The sequence below is a fragment of the Periophthalmus magnuspinnatus genome, chromosome 11, assembly GCF_009829125.3.
Source record: "Periophthalmus magnuspinnatus isolate fPerMag1 chromosome 11, fPerMag1.2.pri, whole genome shotgun sequence".
Lineage (NCBI taxonomy): Eukaryota > Metazoa > Chordata > Actinopteri > Gobiiformes > Gobiidae > Periophthalmus > Periophthalmus magnuspinnatus.
The window spans coordinates 18,615,755-18,634,769 of record NC_047136.2 but is presented as its reverse complement, the minus strand read 5'-3'; the positions used below and the strand labels follow the sequence as shown (position 1 = coordinate 18,634,769).

At 37.5% G+C, this 19,015-nt stretch overlaps 1 protein-coding gene across 1 annotated transcript; it reads right to left on the bottom strand.

Annotated features, from left to right (window-relative positions):
- Positions 1 to 565: 565 nt before the first annotated feature.
- tac1 (tachykinin precursor 1) lies at positions 566 to 5,179 on the bottom strand. The gene is made up of 5 exons (XM_033975276.2): positions 4,868 to 5,179; positions 3,592 to 3,697; positions 3,473 to 3,499; positions 1,232 to 1,288; positions 566 to 1,132 (listed from the first exon to the last, which is right to left on the bottom strand). Exons 1-5 carry the CDS (start codon positions 4,982 to 4,984, stop codon positions 1,086 to 1,088), a joined length of 354 nt encoding a protein of 117 aa, XP_033831167.1. The 5' UTR covers positions 4,985 to 5,179; the 3' UTR covers positions 566 to 1,085.
- Positions 5,180 to 19,015: the final 13,836 nt, after the last annotated feature.

Genomic DNA, 19,015 nt, shown 5'->3' with positions numbered 1-19,015 from the left:
GAACCTGACCATTTCTATTTTTTAGTATTATTTATTTTAGCTGCCCTCCATCTGTTTTAAATATTATTATCTTATTGCTGTGTTTCAGATGACATCACAGTATTCTGTAGGCCAATAATATTTAATACAGATGGGGGACAGATAAAATGAATATTCTTGAAAGTCTGATTTTTATTTTTTTTTTGTAATACAAGATGTTAATGGGTCTAGTCACTAATAGAAATTTGTGAATTTACCTTTTAGATATTTCATGGCAAAGTATATAGTTATTAATAGGAAAATCTGGCTCCGCCCCATCTGAGACTACGACATCTTCACATTGTAGAATCTGAAATCCGCCAATAGCATGTTGTGATATCATCTGAAACCCAGCAATACTTCAAAATGATGTCTTCACTCTGAAATCTTTGGCCAATTAACAGAATTAAATGTTCTTTTGCTATGAAGCTTACCTAGACTGAGGATTACAGTCATCCTCGAAATCACCTTTAACATTTTCAGATAAGCCTGCATTTTTTCCCCACATTTTCCCATTCCACCCCACACATAAGAGATCACACTCATTGAAGTTGAACAGGTAAAGAAAATAATTTTAATATTTGTCCAACCACTAATAACATACAGATATGCGCCTGTGAGGATAAAATGACAGCGCTAATAAAGTCACTTAAAAGCCATAATTCTCCAAGTGTGTCGTACTGCACTGAACAATCAATTGTAATCAAACTCGTATGAGGCACTAGACAGTGACTTTGGCAGTGCAATCTTCTCCATACCCTGAGGTACAGCCTTGCTTGGATGGTCCACAACAACATATATGGCATGAGATATGGTGCAAAAATCATCACAGAAACTAACATCAAATGAATGACATTGCTTTTTCCATCTTACCGTTAGCTTACTTTCAAAATTTCTGCATGGGACAACTAAAAATCAGCACAGGTACAGCACTGCTACATCACTAGTGTAAACAGAATCTTTTCATTGGACAAACAGCTATGCACAGGCTGGAGAAAACAAAATGGTTGGTTCCCCTTCCATGTGTGAGCGATGGCTAAATGAGAAGCGTGGTGGTGGTTGTGGGGTTAGCGGCGTTTGTCGTAACTTTGTATTGTGCTCCATTCATAAGAATCTGCAAAGAAAACAAAAAAGAAAAACACAGAAAAGTTGGATTTTTAATGCAATTATAACAATTTGGATTTAATAATTCAATTTAAAAGAATAAAAGTACCTGGTTCTTCTTCACTCCGTTTCCCCATTAGCCCGACAAAAGAGTTGATTTTATGCCCTGAAAGAAAACGCAGGCAATGATTAGACAATTTATTAGTCCTTGTCAACCTTTAAAATGATGTACAATAATTTATCTAAAAACAGGCCATGGTTTCATATTTGTATGATTGAAATTTCAACTGTGATCAAAAGGTATAATTATTTCATCAAGTATTTTAGATAGATTTGTGCAGTGTTGGTTATAGAAACATGGATGGTGTTGTGGAAGTAAATTTTCCACCCATTTTTCCTATAGACAATTGGGAAAAAAATCAAATATTAGGCAAAGAGTTCAAAGACATCACAGAGGCTAACCAGCTATGTATTAATTCATATCCACTACAAGACTGCTTTAAGGCCAAAAAGCATGTTTAAAACACAAGATTCAATGAAATGTTTTAATAACTTAAGAGATTTTTGAATTTTCTGAAAAAACATGAATGGTAAATTTACTTCTGAATCCAGGGGGTGGTTGGTCACTGTGGGGCTCAGTTGCCTTTAAGACACTGTACTGCAAAGTTTGACCTATAGCAATTCTTAAATATTTGTACTGTTTTGTTGACTGCTCTTTAAAACACAGCCTCTCTTCCCAAAGTTAAGGTCAAGTGTCTTATTGAATTACTTTTATTCCCAACAAAGGAGAAACCATCTTTGAGTCATGCTGCTCTGAAACGAACAGATCATCTAGTGTATAATTTGATGGACAGTAGTGATTCAGTGGAAAATGGCCGCTCTGCCAATCACAGTAATTAACTGTAATATAATCAGCAAGATTGGCTGTAGTAGATTAGCTTGGTTTGAGAGTTTCAGCCTAATCTGACGAGACTTAACACATCAATATATGCATTAGCCTAATTGGAGCTAGCGCTAAGTCTATGGGAATGTCCAACATTATTCTCTTTCATCACTGCTGTGAGTGCAGATGTTGTTGGTCAAAAAAAATCTGCTGCTCGCAAATCCTCCACGAGCGTAAACAATCCAATTTCACTTGGCGGATGGATGTCCTTGGGGCACTGATCCCAGTCCTCGCATTCCCTAATCATGAGTGACTTATGGTTGTGGCAGCATAAGAGCAACAAATGAGATGCAGACTTATGCACTGTTAGATCGAGGAGTGGGTGACTAATTTAGGCGGAAAAAAAGGGATGGAGAGAGAGGAAAATCCCATCCTCCTCATTCGTTTGTGTTATCTGTTCTCCTCCTGGCAGACTGGAGAACCCCTCACGCACATAAATGACTATAGAAGGCTTCAAAGACATTACAAAGAGAGCAATCGTCTGCCTTTACTGTCAATTAATTAAACGCTGCCCAGCACTTTGTACCCGCTGACATTCAAATAGCGGTTTTCAAGTTTGGCAACAGGGGTGAATTTCGAGTTGGGTTTATAATAATTATATTGTTATGCACTTAACAGATTTGCGTCATAAAAAGGTGAACACTGAAGTAACTTTAAAAACTTTTGAAACTAAAGATGGAAAATGGCTGTTATAAATGCTGATTAAAAATATTATCTTTATCAAAAATGCCAACTGAATTATCCATAGCCCACATGAATTTCTGATATAGGTTAACTCCCATTGATTGTGGAGTGCGCTCACTAATTACAATGAATGAAAATCAATAGGTAAATCAAATGATACACACGGGTTTGGCAATATGGTTGAAAATGAAATGAAATAATTCAGATGAATACAGCCATAATAAGACTTCCTTTTCATGTTATGACAGTAAAAAAATCAAAACAATAAATATTTGAATTATTTTACAGCTAAAAATGTAAGTATTCATTTCTTTTGTTTAATTTACAATTTGTATTTGATCTTTTAATATGTCACTTGTTTCGCCTTTGTTAGTGACTGCTATTTCTCTATTATTATCAAATAGAGATTTTTGTATCATATTGACTTCCTTATTATAAAACATTAAAGTTCTTCATGTACTCCAGACCATTTTAAAAGTCACATCAACTCTGCGTCAAATTGATGTCACTGCTTACGTCCTTCTCCTTGACGTCTTTGCACCTCTTTACTGTCACATACGTCACGCGATACTATAATCAAGTGTGACGTCAGAAATACCGTTGATAAATAACCACAATGAGTCATCCGACACGACTGCTTCTAGCCCCTCCCCTTTTCTTGTCACGACTTTTTCGGCGAATCTGCAACAACATGCAATTGTGGCTGTCAGGGCGGGTACTTACTTTTGTGGGTGATCTGTGCGTTTGCCGCTGCGGAGAAAAGGGCAAATTTATCACAAAAGATTCACAAACACAACACGACAAGTACGTGTTGATGTTAGCAAGATAAGTTTGATGGTTACCCATGGAGCGTTTTCCCATCAGCCCGATAAACTGGTGCGGCCGCGGCTTTCGGGTCATCCTCATGAGGATTTCTCTGAAGGGGTAAGGGTTTGAAATCCAGCCGTCCTAAAAGACAAAAAGATGGATTGGTTTGGTTGAAATATGCATGAAGAACAGATCAATTTCGGTAAAAAAGTAAGATTTAAAAAGAGCCTGAGATACAGTGACACCTAACCGCGCCTTGCAGCACTTAGTCATTCTGAAATCTCTTTTAATCTCATAAGATAGATTCTTACAGTGTGCATTAGAAAGAGAGAGAGAGACCCAGTAGCGTCTGTTGGGAGATTTATTGTACATTCATCTGCAGAATGGAAGTGGCCAATAAGTTCAGAGTATTAGCAAAGAAGCTTGGCACGTTTCCAACTTGCAAAGTCAAAGCAGCGGACGTGAGTGTTATGTCAATGGACTCGGTCTGGTAGTGTAAGGTGCACTTAAGGCGTGATTCCATTAGTGATGGGTAACCCTTTTCGAAGCACCCACACACTGCTCTTCATGTTGGATTCAAATGGATGTCATGATGTTGTTTCTATAACATACAGCTCTTGGAGTGACCTGATTTTTATATATTCATATTAGGAAGAAAAGAAAAAAAAAACACGGCATTTTATTCCTTTATTCTTGTTTTTTATTGTTTAATTCAATTTTATTTATTAATACATTTTTAAATTGTATTAAATTTATTTATTTATTTTTATTCCAGTATTGGTCAATAAATATGTTTTTTTTCCCCCTCAACAAATAAGAATTAGAATCAACAATCAGCTTTTATTTATTGCTTAGGGAGCATTCTTTAAGCTCAAATTTATTACATAGGCAAAATAAGGAACATGTAGTATGATTGGTCGTTATGGTAATGCACATGTAACATATTTTTGTCCACATTTTCTCCCTTTTTTTACTTATTTGGTAAAGAGTAGCCTTAGAGATTTATTGTGTGTTTAATATAATTGGGGTAACCTATCTTATAAAGAAGCTCGAGGCAAAAAGTAGCTATCTATATGATGATAAATAAATCAATAGAATAAAAATACCCCAGAAGAGCACCTTTTATGCCTGAAAAGTAAAAAATATGTATACTGTGTTATTAGGTAAGAGTAAGAAACGTAGACTGTTTCAATATCTGTCTTTCAAATGAATGTACACATTTTATCCAATTAGCAAAAGGCTATACAAGCTATTTAAATTTTTCTAACAACTAAATCGCCCATTAGACAGCCGATCTGACTAAATATTTACCTGTATCTGGTTACTGCTCGTCCAGAAGTCAGCATCTTCTCTGGGATTGCTCTCCTCGCCATAAACTTGACATGTGGCAAAAACGGCCATCAAAAGTGGCAAAAGCAACAGTTTCATTTTTACGCAAAACTGATTCTCGGCACAAATAACTTATTCTTACGCGCTAGCAAGTAGAAATAAAGAAGTGAAAAGTGCGTGAAATCAGCAGGTGTAGCGCGCGGACAATGTTTGGGGCTGCGCTCGTGCGGGATTGTGCTCTCTGTGGCTCAGCAGTAGTCCATAGCGCGTGCGTCGGTTGGGCTCCCGCCACTGTCTCTGAACACGTCCTCGCGCTTGCCGCTCTTTCTACTTGTCATACGCCCCCCTGCACGCGCTCCTATTTAAGAGTCCCGCAGTGTTGCCTGGTTACGCCATTACTGTAACGTGATTTCCTCCGCGCAGTCACGAGAAGGTGAGGACATGTCGAATTTCGGGGACTTTATGAACTTTGTGATAAGCGACGTCTGTGTTTACGCACTTCTATACGCGGCTTTCGGCTGTTATTTTCTTCTAATTTAGAGGCTCCGTGTAGCTTAGGCTCTTTATTGCCTTTTGTATGGATATTTCCAGTGGGAGGCTGATAAAGTCCCTTAGCTATATAGAACTACAGATGAAGTGAGGAAGACTTCTTTTACCTCCTATTTTCTACTAAATTAAATAAACCTGGCCTACTTCCAATCACATACAAGTTCATCTCTCAGCATGTATGTGCTGTTTTATATAGGCTATACTCTACAGGTGTAATCTACGGTTTATCCTCGTTTAAAATGTTGTAGCAGCTAGGTTTCTTCTAATTTAGAGACTTCACCTAGCTTATAGGATCTTTATTGCCTTTTGTATGGATATTTCCACTGTGAGGCTAAGAAAGTCCCTAGCATTTTAGCTGTACAGAACTATAGATGAAGTGATTTAGGAAGGCCAAGCTATTTGGTTCTTCTGTCTCTGTTTTTCGACTAAATGAAATAAGCTTGGCCTATAAGCTACTTCCTGTTGGTGTTAATAATGCTAAAATACTTTATAATATTACGATAGCAAATTGAAGATTAAAAATGCTCTTCTTTAGTAAGCTAATAGCCTAATGTAATTGTCATATAGGTCTACAAAAATGTCTTAAAAATGTACTTTCTTTGTCTTAGCATGGCTTTATATATATGCTATTCATTCAGTTGAGGTGGCTCGGGCATCTGCTCAGGATGCCTCCTGGACGCCTCCCTAGGGAGGTGTTCTGGGCATGTCCCACCGGGAGGAGGTCCCGGGGAAGACCCAGGACACGCTGGAGGGACTATGTCTCTCAGCTGGCCTGGGAACGCTTTGGGGTCCCACCGGAGAAGCTGGAGGACGTGTCCGGGGTGAGGGAAGTTTGGGAGTCCCTGCTTAGGCTGCTGTGCCCGCGACCCGGCCCCGGATAAGCGGAAGAAAATGGATGGATGGATATTCATTCTAATAAAGCTCAAAATCATACTAAAACTGTTCACGAAACCTCAAATTTTGTCTTGTTAATGTGTTGTTTTTTTTTTGCAGTATCAATACATGCTAAAAATTAATGTCTATGTAATTTCGATATTAGTTTTAGTATCGATTAGTATTTGGTTTTCGACACTCTTGACAGCCCTACTTCCTACAGGCCTACCCACCAGAGACCAGTGTATTTCATAAACTGCATTCATCTTTATTCTGGAAGTTGCTGTGGGCGCCGCCATCGTCATTTGGGTTGTTTTATTTTGTATGGGGCTGCCGATCTTGACGGCAAATAAGTTGTATATGAACTACAAAGCCATTTTAAAGCCTCCCAGAGGATCGACCCATTGTCTCCTTGTTGGTCACATGAACATTAAACATTTTACCCAAATTATCCTAGCTTGTATCACATTTTAGCTGCAAAACGTTTCTCTGATTCTTCATTGAAATAAATGGGATTGTTGCTTAACTGGAAGTGCCGCCACAAAGAAAGTGTGGTTTAGTTACATTTACGGCATATATTTTATATGTAGCCTGTAGTTTATGGTTTATCCTTATTTAAAATTTGGTTGCAGGCTAGCTATCTCTTACTGCATAAATATGAGTAGCAGCTTGTGTAGGCTGTGCTTAGAGAACACATTCAGCTCACAAAAATGTAGCCAATTTCAACCTGAATGTGTTTTTTTTTTTTTTTTAAGCAAAGGACATTTCTCACCACTGAAGGTTATTGGGCACAGGAGACGTTTGTTTGAACAATGATTGTAATCTACAGTTCTGCGTTGCTTTTTAGTCATTGTAATGTTCATGCTTATAATAGGCCTTTAACTAATTAAACTTTGTTAGTCCTATATGCCCCTCACTTGTTTATTGTGGAACGTTCATTTAAATTTGATTATAAAACCAGCTTATAATTAAACAGGATATAAAGTCGCCTGGTTATAACTCTAACCATCACGAACACTTGTGATGACGCATGCATCTCTATATTTTGTTTTTGGCTTGAAGTTTGCCCTTTTTGCATTTTTATTTCATTTTAGTTGGGGTTACAAAAGTCCTTGACAGCACTTTTAATCTGACTTTGTAGACATCTTAAATCAGGAGGTCCATAAAGGCTATATTACCAAAATGGATTCTTATTAGCTTTAAGCCATGTTAAAATGTTGTTTCCTCACCCAAAACGTACGAGTTGTGTTTTATTTCATTCACACATGTTTGAGATTAAGGTTGATAATCATCTGATACATCTCCAAAGCTCAAAATGCTCTGTTCCACCTTGTGATGTCATGAAGTGGTAGTTTTCAAGTTAACAGCTCCTTTTACCTTTAGTTCAGTGGAGATCAGCAATTCCAGGTTTGAAATTATCCAAATGATTCTAGTGAAGGTGTATGGACACAACACTATAACATAGATCAGAAAATACAGGACCTTGAATGTAATTTATCTATTTAATCTCTTTCCAGTTCAAAGGAAATATAGGTTTAGGTGCACGGTGATGACATAGGCCATCAAAGCTCAGACTGAGGAAGAGGACGCCTGCTTGGATGTAAGTGTGACCTCCGTGTGCCACTCATTTCCATTAGAAAGGCTGTTTTATAAGAGTGGGTGAACAGAAGAATACACAGCCCTGTCAAGTTCAATGTCCACACACCTCAACAATACTTGATCTGTCTAAGTGTCCCTCTTATCTCAACAATGAACTCATATTTATTTACCCATGTGTTACAGCAGATGCAAATGTTACACTGTGGACCCTATGTGTTTGCAATGGAGCATTTACATAACACCAATATCATTCTAAACATTTGATCTTTTTTACAGTGCATGGCCTTAATGTCCAGTTCAACACCCAATTTGTTCAAGACTTGTATGAGGTCACACTAGTGTTAGTGTTTGAAACGCGATTTCAATACTAAGGAATAGGCTCGATATGCATTACCTATTCTGATACCATGATGATAATAAAAAAACACTATTTATTTAGACAATAGAATGTGATTCTCAACATTAAATTGTAGTTTTTTTTATTTTACATCAACATGTGCTCTTATCTCTGTTAAATCCCTCAGTCATTCAGTTGGTTCCATAGTAGTCCATGGGTGTATACTAGTTTATGTGTCTTATACTTGTTCTGATACAGCTTGAGATGTAAAAATGAACATTTCCTACAGCTATTGAGGAAATGTCAATTTTTGTCCTGTTGATGAGACTGTTTTAGTATCGATATTTGCTTAAATGTGTATGTAGTTTTGATACTAATTTTAGTATCGATTAGTATCTGAATTTTGATACTTTTGACAACCCTGTGTCACACATTGGCCTCTTCTTAACATTATCGTCTCTCACTGGCTCAAAGTAATTTTCCAGGCACTGAAAAATTCTGAATGTAAAATTCTGTAGTTTAGATCTAAACAAACATTTCGAATGATTTTCGATTCTTTAGACAGCCCTATTTTGAACAGAATCCTATTCCTATCCTAAACTTAAATCGCAAATCTAACCTCAATGTTTGTCAGTAAAATCATAATTAGATATTTTCAGCTCTAGTTTCAAAGAGTTTACATTAAAACTTGTGCTAATGACCATAAATGCTGTATCCCCTCATATCCACTCCTTATCTTTTCCAGGGAAGACCCAGTGGTCCCACAGCCTCTCAGGAGTCTGGACTGGAATTTAATCATTCACAACTGTGACAGCTCATCCAATTAACAAAAGGAAGGGGGAGATGAGGAGAGAGAGTGCGCGGCTGCAGCCCTGGGAGGGACTTAGCTCTGTGGAGGACGGCGTAGGAGGTAAAAACAGCACCTATTCAAGTCTAGTGCCAACAAACACTGTTATAAAGACAAATTGCAGGATTACGTCCTCAGCAAATATGACGTCAGACCAAAAGTCTGATAATGTGTCCGCTCATAAAACACAAACAGTTAAGAGTATGATGGGAACACATCGAGTAATGGAGGAGATGATTGAATCAGGCTGACATGGTGTCAATTATTAATGCATGAGCGTCTGGATACGATCAACCCCAGGTGTAAACAAGGATTTAAAAAATTATCGTTTATATTTAAATCGAAGCAGGGTATGACTGAAAATAGTTTCATTAATAATACATTATGCATGTTATTTTTTTCATACAGGTCTTCAATATTAAGCAGGGGGTATTATGCAAAAACTGCTTTTTTGAGCTTTTTACCATGTTATAATGTTCTTCCCTCATCAAAAACATGCCTGAAGAAGTTTTAAATGTTGCTCACACGTTATAATGAATAATGTAGAGATCTCTCCCACGGCATATTTGAACCCTAGTTATGGTTAGCGGCACGATTCTGTAGAAAACTCAGCTTACAAAAATAAAGGTGAAACAAATTAATGTGTTGTTTTTGGCGAATATAGCATCTTCAAAACAATAAAAGGTAACATGGTGATCTAAATATGTTATGTTTTAGCAATTAGTGCTGCATCTCTCTTATCATCTAAATCCAATTTTAAAAGCTGCAGTTCACAAATTATCAAGGCTGCAGTTACTTTGGTAATAAAATGTCTTCTGCAGGGAACAAATTACCCCATCTTCTTTCACATATGCTCTGCCAATCTTCAGTTTGTCAGGGGAATTTGTACCATAAGATGTGGAGTGATTCTAGTAGTTTCAATGTGAATGAAAGCTTAATTAGAGTGTTGTTGTTTTTTTTTTTTCCACAACAAAGCTAGCAGAAAAACAAGCTGAATCCACTACTGTGCTAATGGTTATTCTTGAAAATATCTAGGGAACATAACCAAACATGTCATATCAGGTGATGTAGTTTGTTGAGAAAACGTAAAATATATACTGTATACACCAGATGGAGAGGCCCTTTCCCAATCTGTTTGGAAAGGTGTAAGTGGCTGACGTTAACTAGATGTCCGACATAAGAGCTGCTACAGGTGAGAGAGCTCTGTAGTGTTGGGCAGATATCCATTTTTAAAGAGATATTTTTGCAAAATCTACTTTTTAGAGCTTTCTACCATGCTATAATGTTCCCGTATCAAAAACATGCCTGAAGATATGTCATCAATGCATGTTTGAGTAATTTAGCAATCTCTCCCAGGTACTATTTGAACCCTTCTTACTGTTAACAGTATGAATCGCCAAATGTCAGCCCACAAACTTATGTCACCCATGCTCCCAAACGGTGATTATTCCATAATTGTACAAAAGCAGGACACAGAACAATACACTACAACTTCACAAACCTGATGCGATATGCAGTAGTTTCAATAGCAAAATACACACCCGTTGTAGCATGAAGGGGCAGAGCAAAAGGTAAAACAATAACATGGTGATTTAAATGTGTTATGTGTTAGCTGTCAATACCCCATAGAAGTGTAATACCCCCTCTTTAATTGTAATCAAGTGTCGTTCCTTACTTAAGATAAATAATTCTTGAGAAAAGAGTAGTCAAGTAATTTGCTCTGGTGCTTAGTCATTGCCTTAAACAGAAAATCATTCATTTACAAAAGAGGCTCGAGAAAAAGACAGAAACCACTAAACTACTAAACCTCCCTTTTAAATATTTGATTACAAACTGCCACTGGTTGTAACTTTATGAGAAGCCACGGAATGAATAAGAAGCTGATGGTAATGTGTTTTCGTGTAATTACACTGCCTGGCAATAATGAAGTAATCACTTATTAATGCCAAATGATTCATAATGTTTTCTTTGGGATACAAACAAACGCTAAAAGTTAAGTCACGGCATCTCAAATTGTTGCATTGTGGGGAAAATGGTTGAAGTTGTATAAATGGAGCTAGACCGTGTTCATGTTCTCTGCGGTTATTCCATATTCAGTGCATTTTTCACCAGAGGAGCAGGTGGGGAAGCAGATGGGTGCCTCAGACTTACTTTGACATATAAGGAGCTGTCCTTATATGAGCCATAGATATTAGGATTGTAGTCGACCAAACAAATTCATGGTTCACTGTGGACATGTTCTGCTGATCGATTAATCAACTAAGAGGGGTGTGTGATAAAAGCTCTTAAAACTATTTTATGTCCATGTGTATCTGACCCAAAATTATGCAGAAAACGTACTAGGAAACAATGTATCTATATAAAGATAGATTAAAGGTCCTGTATTACTCCAGGAATGTTTTTGATGTTCTAACATAAATCAGAAAATAGGGCAATACGGGCCCTTTAGACTTTCATTAATCTGCCTTTTTACAAATACCAAAAAAATTAAACTTTTCAGCTAACGCACTCAGTAACTTCTCCTATAGCTATGAATCCTTATAATTTCAATAAAATTATTAGTTGACTAATACAAATTTTGGTCCACTAAGACACCATCAACTGATTAATCAGTTGATGAATCAACTAATCAACTAAATGGCTAAAGGCGTACAGCCCTAATAAATAAGCTGCACTGGAAAAAGGCAGGTGAGTATCCATGTGGCGTAGTGATGCAATAATATCCTGGTTAAGCCTTTAATTGGACTCTTTACTGACTGAGGTCAGCCCAGGACATCTCATAATGTTTGAACTTTTATTCATACAAAGCTGTTGAGTTGTTATGTGCAGCATAAATAACAGGTATATAACACAACTGGATCAATTTTGTAAAAAGTTAAGTTCGTTTTGAGGGGAGAGAACAGCATTTTTAATCCATACACTGGTATTGGTTAATATCGGATATCGGCAAATGCTTAACGCCGAAGTACCTATATTGAAATTGAAAATGCTGCATCAGTGTATCCCTAATGTGGTGAAAAGTAGATTTGCTATAATTAGTCAATTTAGTGCTTTGTTTTTTATGGTCAAAACCTAACCACATATAAAAGAATCCGACTAAAACATCCAGACTCCTCCACAAGACTTAATGACTCAAAAAGCATGTTTGAATAGAGTGGTGCGACTCTTAATTAGCTCCATTTCTCTGGTGCATTAATTCCAGACCACAGCCCCCACTGACCATTTGTACAAATCACAGAGGTGCGTGTGTGTTTGCATTTAACTTCATTTAAATTCTACAACTGACGCCCACGGTAAGTCTATTGTTGCTTTTTCTGCATTTTAGGACAAAGAGAAGCAAGAACACATTCAGTTAGTTTCATAAAATATTCTGAACACCTGCTACAGTATGAACTAACTAATTGGGGCAAAATTTAACATTTTAGTTGCAGTAGTTGCATTGAGTAAAGTGAAGGTAAAGTGAAACTGTATTGGGAGCCATTTGTTATTAGACATGTTAGACATATATATATATATTTACTATATATAATGGTCAGTAATGTCAGTAATTTCTTGAGATGGCATTGAAGTGAGAGTGGGGGTTTCCAAAAGAGAAGCTCAAGAATCCATCTAATTTGTTGTCAACAAAATGTTTATAAATCATTCAAAATGTCATTTAGACTGCTTTGCTCAAGTGGAAGCCAAATAATAATTCTTGGGTGAGTCACTTTCTATGATGTTAAAGTTTATGCTGGGTATGCAGCCCACACTTTTACCGGTTTAACAGTACTATAATACAGCCACAAATAATGCTTGGTTTCCAGTGCCTTAACCTGTATATTGAGTACCGGTATATTATATATAAGTTTGATTATCTTTTTTTTATCTGGGTTTTGTCAAAATTGTGAAATTATGGTAGATGTAAACTGTAGGAATTATGTTATCTGTTGCAGACAGAAGCAACATAAATAAATACATGTTGGAGACTGGCTCATATGGATCAAAGGCAAACACAGAAGTTAAAAATAAACTTTATTAACCTTAGGTTCTTTTGTCTAATTTTTTCAGTAATCGGTTTCCCACTGGAGCAACACAGTGGTTTAATTAAAGTGGACAGTCAAACACTTTACCCCTGTGGCTCACACAAAGGGGTCCAGAGGTCACCACATGGGCCTAGAATACACACTGTACAAACCACTGATTGAATTTCTCTTCATTCCTCAGATGTCTGATAAAATCATACCACAGGAAACAGCAATATTAGATATGAACTGAAACACAAAGTAAATCACATCAGCTGGCTGTGCTCTGGTGTTGGGTAATTAGATGACCTCTTTTAAGCGGTGGTACAACTTAACATATTTCAAACTAACTCCACACTGGAGAAAGTTTGTCTCATGAAACATTAACACCTGTTGCATGAAGTCTTCCCTTACAGAACAAGAAGAAAGGCCAATCAATACCACGTCATGAAGCAGAAACTGATGGAGGTCTGAAAGGGTCACATGGGATTGCAGCAGACAGGTGCTGTAACAAAATGTGTTTTAGCCAGCTAACACAGAACCACATAAAATCAATATCAGCTGATGGCTGGCTATATCTGGCATATTTCACCACCTTCATTTAATGTTCAGTGTTTTTACAAAGAATTCTTTACAAATATAGCATTTTCAAAACAATAAAAAGTAACATGGTGATCTAAATATATTATGTGTTTGTGGTTAATACCTCATAGGAGTAAAATACCCCCTCTTTAATCTTATCATTATCACATTACACTAAGATGCAGTCTCTGAAGTGAGTCTGTTTTTTGGACAAAATTTCAAAGCTATTATCTTAAAATATCTCGAATAGAGCACACTAACAGATGTAACAATTTAAATTACATGTTTTAGTTGTTGCTAATAGCCAACATAAAAACAAGCTTTGGTAATATTTGTGCTATCATTTTCTCACTAAGAGCCACAGTGTGAAAACTACAGACGTACACAGCTGCAACATCAAATGGAATCCAAATGTACTCAAATTGAAGCAAAAGCCTGCCAGTAATTCGAGACGGATTCATGCTTTCATTTAGTTTCTACTTTAATGCTGTGATGGAAAAGTCAGGAAGCGTCTGGTCGTAGTGGCCTGTGATCTGCTCTACTTACTCCTCCAGCCATGAATTACTTTGGCCACAGGGAGTTTGTTGTGAACAACGCGATGACCTTCTGATGGAGTTGGCCCCCCGGGCTCTATCTGCCTATAATACATCCTCACTAGCTGTGTCGAGTGAATATTGATAACTGTGGTCAGTTTCAGATTGGGTTGTGAAACGTATCAAAAATCAGATACTAATCAATACTAAAACTAGTATCTGGCTGGATAGTCATTTGTGCAAGTATCAATGCTAAAAATACACATTCATAGGACAGAAAATAAATAGCTTTAGAATGATCTTGAGCTGTATCCGAAAAAACATAAGACACATAGACTAGTGTACACCCATGGACCACTGTGGAACATACCTGGACAACTGAGGGATTACACAGATATAATATAACAACACTAATATAACAGAAGGTACTATGATTTAAAAAAAATGACATTTTAGTATTAAAATCAAATTTGAAATTTTAATATTGTGACAACACTAGTTTCAGAACATGTTTACCTGCTCTGTTTACTGGTGGATATTTCCATTACAGATATCAATCCACATATTGCAATACACCTGTGTATTTTTAAAAATTGTTATTATGGCTAAAAACGGTTATTTCGGCTTCAATAATAAAATTTGCCTACAGCTGGTTGACCATGGCACGCCATCGATAGCAGACAGTAAAGCATTATGGGACAGAGCACCCACTGCAAGCTCTGTGAAACACACACATATACACAGTTACTAAACCTTAAGGGAAACTAAAAGATGCAAGATGAGGATGTTCAAAAAATACCACAACACATGAGAAATGATGCGGCCAAAGCAGGAAACCGTCACCAATCCTCTGTCAAGTGGGGCGACCACGCTGCACCAGACCCTAGAACAGGGGTCCCCAAACTTTTTCCTGTGAGGGCCACATAACTTTTCGCTTCTCTGATGGGGGGCCGGGGTCAGTTTGTAACAGAAAAAGTATGACAATTGCAGGAGTGCCTAAACGTAAAAATGTATTGTTTTCCAGAAAGCCACACACAATCAAATAACCCTTTCTGGATTCTTCACAGAACAAAAGTCAGGAAATAATAACACTATTAATGAAATAAATAATAATCAAATTACCCTCCCTGAGTTCGTCATAGAAAAAAAGTCCTTTACATAAACTTTCACAACATAAACTTTCTGTTGTGCCGTGCACAATCTTAACAGGTCCAAGTTCAGCTTAGTTGTCAGAGCAGAATCTTTTACTTAAATGACTCATATGAGCAGTGTCTCAAAGTTCTTGTGTTCCTTCTTTATACTTTTGTAGGTTCCAGTAGGCTTGTAGACATTGCTGTTTGCAGCTCTCTCTCATCAACTTCCCTGTGAAAACCACAAAGCAAACAGGAAAAACTGAACTAAGTGATACAGCACAACCAGGACCACTACCAGTGTGGTGTGGAGATGGATTTTATCCCAGTAGATCTTATTTTGATTATATTTGTTTATACTCAGAATGACTCATTAAAGTCAGAAAAGTGAGCTTACCTTTGTATGTTCATCAGTGTGAACTGTGGGCCTGCATCTGGCTGGTGAGAAGGTGAATGTCAGGTTCCATTTTAGTCACTGCCAAACACTGATGCAGATGTTCATCTGTCAATCTTGATCTCATTGGGGTTTTCAGCAGTTTCATGTGTGAAAAGGTTACTAACTAAATAGTTACTAATGGAAATAGTTCATAACTAAGCAACATTTTATTGCAAAAGTCCAACTTTATTATCAAATACAAATACACATATATGAAAAAAAATCAAAATGCTCTCTGGTATTGTTCAGGGGGCCGGACCAAATGTGGAGGCGGGCCGTATCCGGCCCGCGGGCCGTAGTTTGGGGACCACTGCCCTAGAAAGACAGTTAAAAACACATTCAGAAAAAGGGCTGGTACAACCCAGGAAATCAAAGGTTAATAATGTGTTGAGATAACTGAGACTGAACTAAGGAAAAGGGTACTGAAAGCAGTAAATAAACTAATGAGAAAAATAGAAATTAGACAACAAACAGATATCAGATAACAAACTGAATCGTATAAAACCCAAACAAAACAGCTGTGGTCAGCAGCATCTACAAAACAAAATTTATGATGTTAGTTGCCACAAAATAACTGCACACGGAATAAACAAAACTCCTATATTAAAATTTACTTCTGTTTTAGGTAGAATTTAAAACCACCTAAAACAGAAATTTGTCTTGAGCCATGAAAACGTGCGACACTGGACACTGGCGACTGTTGGCAGCTTCTACAATACAAAATAAGAGCCAGACACAAACATGCATGTTACCCACAGACGCACAGTCAAACGGAATAGGTGGCACCTACCAGGCATCTATTCTATGTGGCATAAAAGTGAAGCAGAGCAGCAGCTTACCTTCAGCCCTGTGTGCCCCATATAAATACTCTGGCTGATTTGGCAATGCAGGAGAGGGGGAGTGGGGCAAGAAGGGCCACTCTACCTGCAGCTACACATTATTTTAATTTTTTTAAACTGAGTGACCTTCCAGATGCTTTCATTTCTGTTTATCCAAGTACCACACATAACCATTGGCTTTTAGCTTGAATGAGCGTGAATCCTCCCCATATGTGTTATTAGTATAGACATCCCCTTTGCTCCTTTAGACGCATCTAGAACATACATATAGCAAACCTAGATGTTGTCTAAGTTGAATTGCTGTGGTAAAATTTGAAATGGTATGTCACATAATAATCTGTAACTAAAAACAATAGAGAGCACTTGCTTTGTTCTGCGTAATAGCAATCTGCAATGCTTGACCATCAAGTGTGTGAATCAAAATGGTAAGTGTTGGAACTAACCATTCACCAAAGGTACTTCTCACACAGGTTAAGTTTGAAAATGTCAAGTGTGCCTATAGAAGAACAATGGGATGAACACAAGAATGAGGCAACTGAAGCAGGTACAAATGGTCCTTTTGTGAACCCAGCCTACATGTTTACTCCAAATACTATTGTAAGGTTTGTGAGAGCAGGTCGAAAAATGAGTCACGTATTGTGGCATCTGGTGGAATTCACTGTCATCAGCCATAATTTAAGATCCATCATTGTGCCCTTCCACACCACACAGATACCACGCAGTAGCCATATGGAGATAAAAGAATGAATCATCGCATAAAGTTGCTTGTGAGTGACAGCCCTGGGGCAGAATTTATAGGCGTTTTTAATCTAGATTCTCCAGATGGGACATGTCAGGTGTAATAGGCAGCTCTACAAGGCCACCCCTTCAGAACATACCTACGTCAACCTCACACCTCCTTGCTCCAGTGCGTTATTGATGACAGGAGCCCACACAACAGGCTCCTGGGTCGCTCTCCCACTGACAGCTTTGCTAAAGGCGACATCTCTTAATCTGTGTTGTAATAAAACTTCCAAGTTTTATTTACTTGAAAGATGATGGACTAAAAAAGTATGCTAGGTAAGATTATTGTAGTTTGTCAGCCCCTATAGTGTTAAACAAGATACAAAGGGGTAATAACATTTTCAGTCCAGTCATCAATCCATACATGGATTTGCTATATATTATGTTCAGTATCTACACTGCAGGGTAAGCGTCAGGGACATCTAGGCCTTCACAGATGGCCCAAACATTTCAGCATTTACATGTTAAATTTAATATAATCAATTATAAAATTGCACAAAATTTATCAATAAAATCATATTTTTTTAAGAATATATTTCTATCAAAGATTTCATAAATAAGAAGGAGTAATGTCCTGTCAGATCAGATTTGGTGTTTTGAAGGTTACACGTGCAGAACTGCTCGCTCATTCACTTGCCCTGCAGACAACAAGTAGAGGGCCCTGGCATTAGCACTGACCAATCAGATTCTCCCCTTGCAGATGACAGAGAGCAGTAAGCAAAAAGCAGCGCTAGTGCATTGCTTTAGTCCCACCCACTCCCTCTCGCATGCTAGTACTGCCCCTGTGGAGTGGCCACCAGCTGGAGCTTCTCTGTTTTGCATATTAAAGAACACATTGTGCTTTAGCGGGCTATATAGTTAGAATCTATGGCACCTGTCATATTATTATGATCATTATGTCATAATGTGCACATTTTAAATCACAATATTAATCTAAAACACATAATAAAAGAAACAAGTTTAATGCCTTTCCGTCAGAGGACTGTGGCATCCAATGGGAGTAAACTTCATCACAGTAAAGAGTCCTTTCGATGGATAGCTGCAGATCGCGCTAGTGAATAGAGGATTTCTTTTGATTTGTATCAAAATGACTATGCAATGCTCCCAAATCCTATGTATATCTCCGATTACAAAAAAAATTAAAGAAGGAAGTAAGTACGGGTGTGTGTATGCGAGTGCCACTGAAAATGGAGGTTGATTGGCAATATGGTCTCTTGAAAACTATTTAAGAATGCTCAAACGAATCACTCCAGATACAACCTTGAGAGATTAAATGAGAAGGGGAAACAACAATAACATGGTTAAAAGCTCTGAAGAGTCATTTTGCATAATGGGTCTACTTTAAAAGTGTATTGATGGCTAGCTTGATCTGCGTTACACTTTTGGCGGAGTTTAAGAACTAGAAATACTGAAAAGATTCTTTTGTTTGGATTTTTCATTTAGAGTAACAATGGGATATATTTTCAAAGAGGACCTGTCTCTCTGAGACACCTATATAAGTTGTCATGTAATGTTCAGAAGAGCAACGGGGCTACTAGCAAAGGATTTTCTGACACTTGGAGCCATGGATGTATTTGCACGGACCTCACGGAGCACAGAATGAATGTTGGATTACACATCA

Coding starts and splice junctions, on each gene's coding strand:
- tac1 (XM_033975276.2), bottom strand. CDS start 4,984: ATGAAACTGTTGCTTTTGCCACTTTTGATGGCCGTTTTTGCCACATGT. Junction 1,289..3,472: donor CGCACAGATCACCCACAAAA/GTAAGTACCCGC, acceptor GTTTTCTTTCAG/GGCATAAAATCAACTCTTTT. Junction 1,133..1,231: donor ACGGAGTGAAGAAGAACCAG/GTACTTTTATTC, acceptor TTTTCTTTGCAG/ATTCTTATGAATGGAGCACA.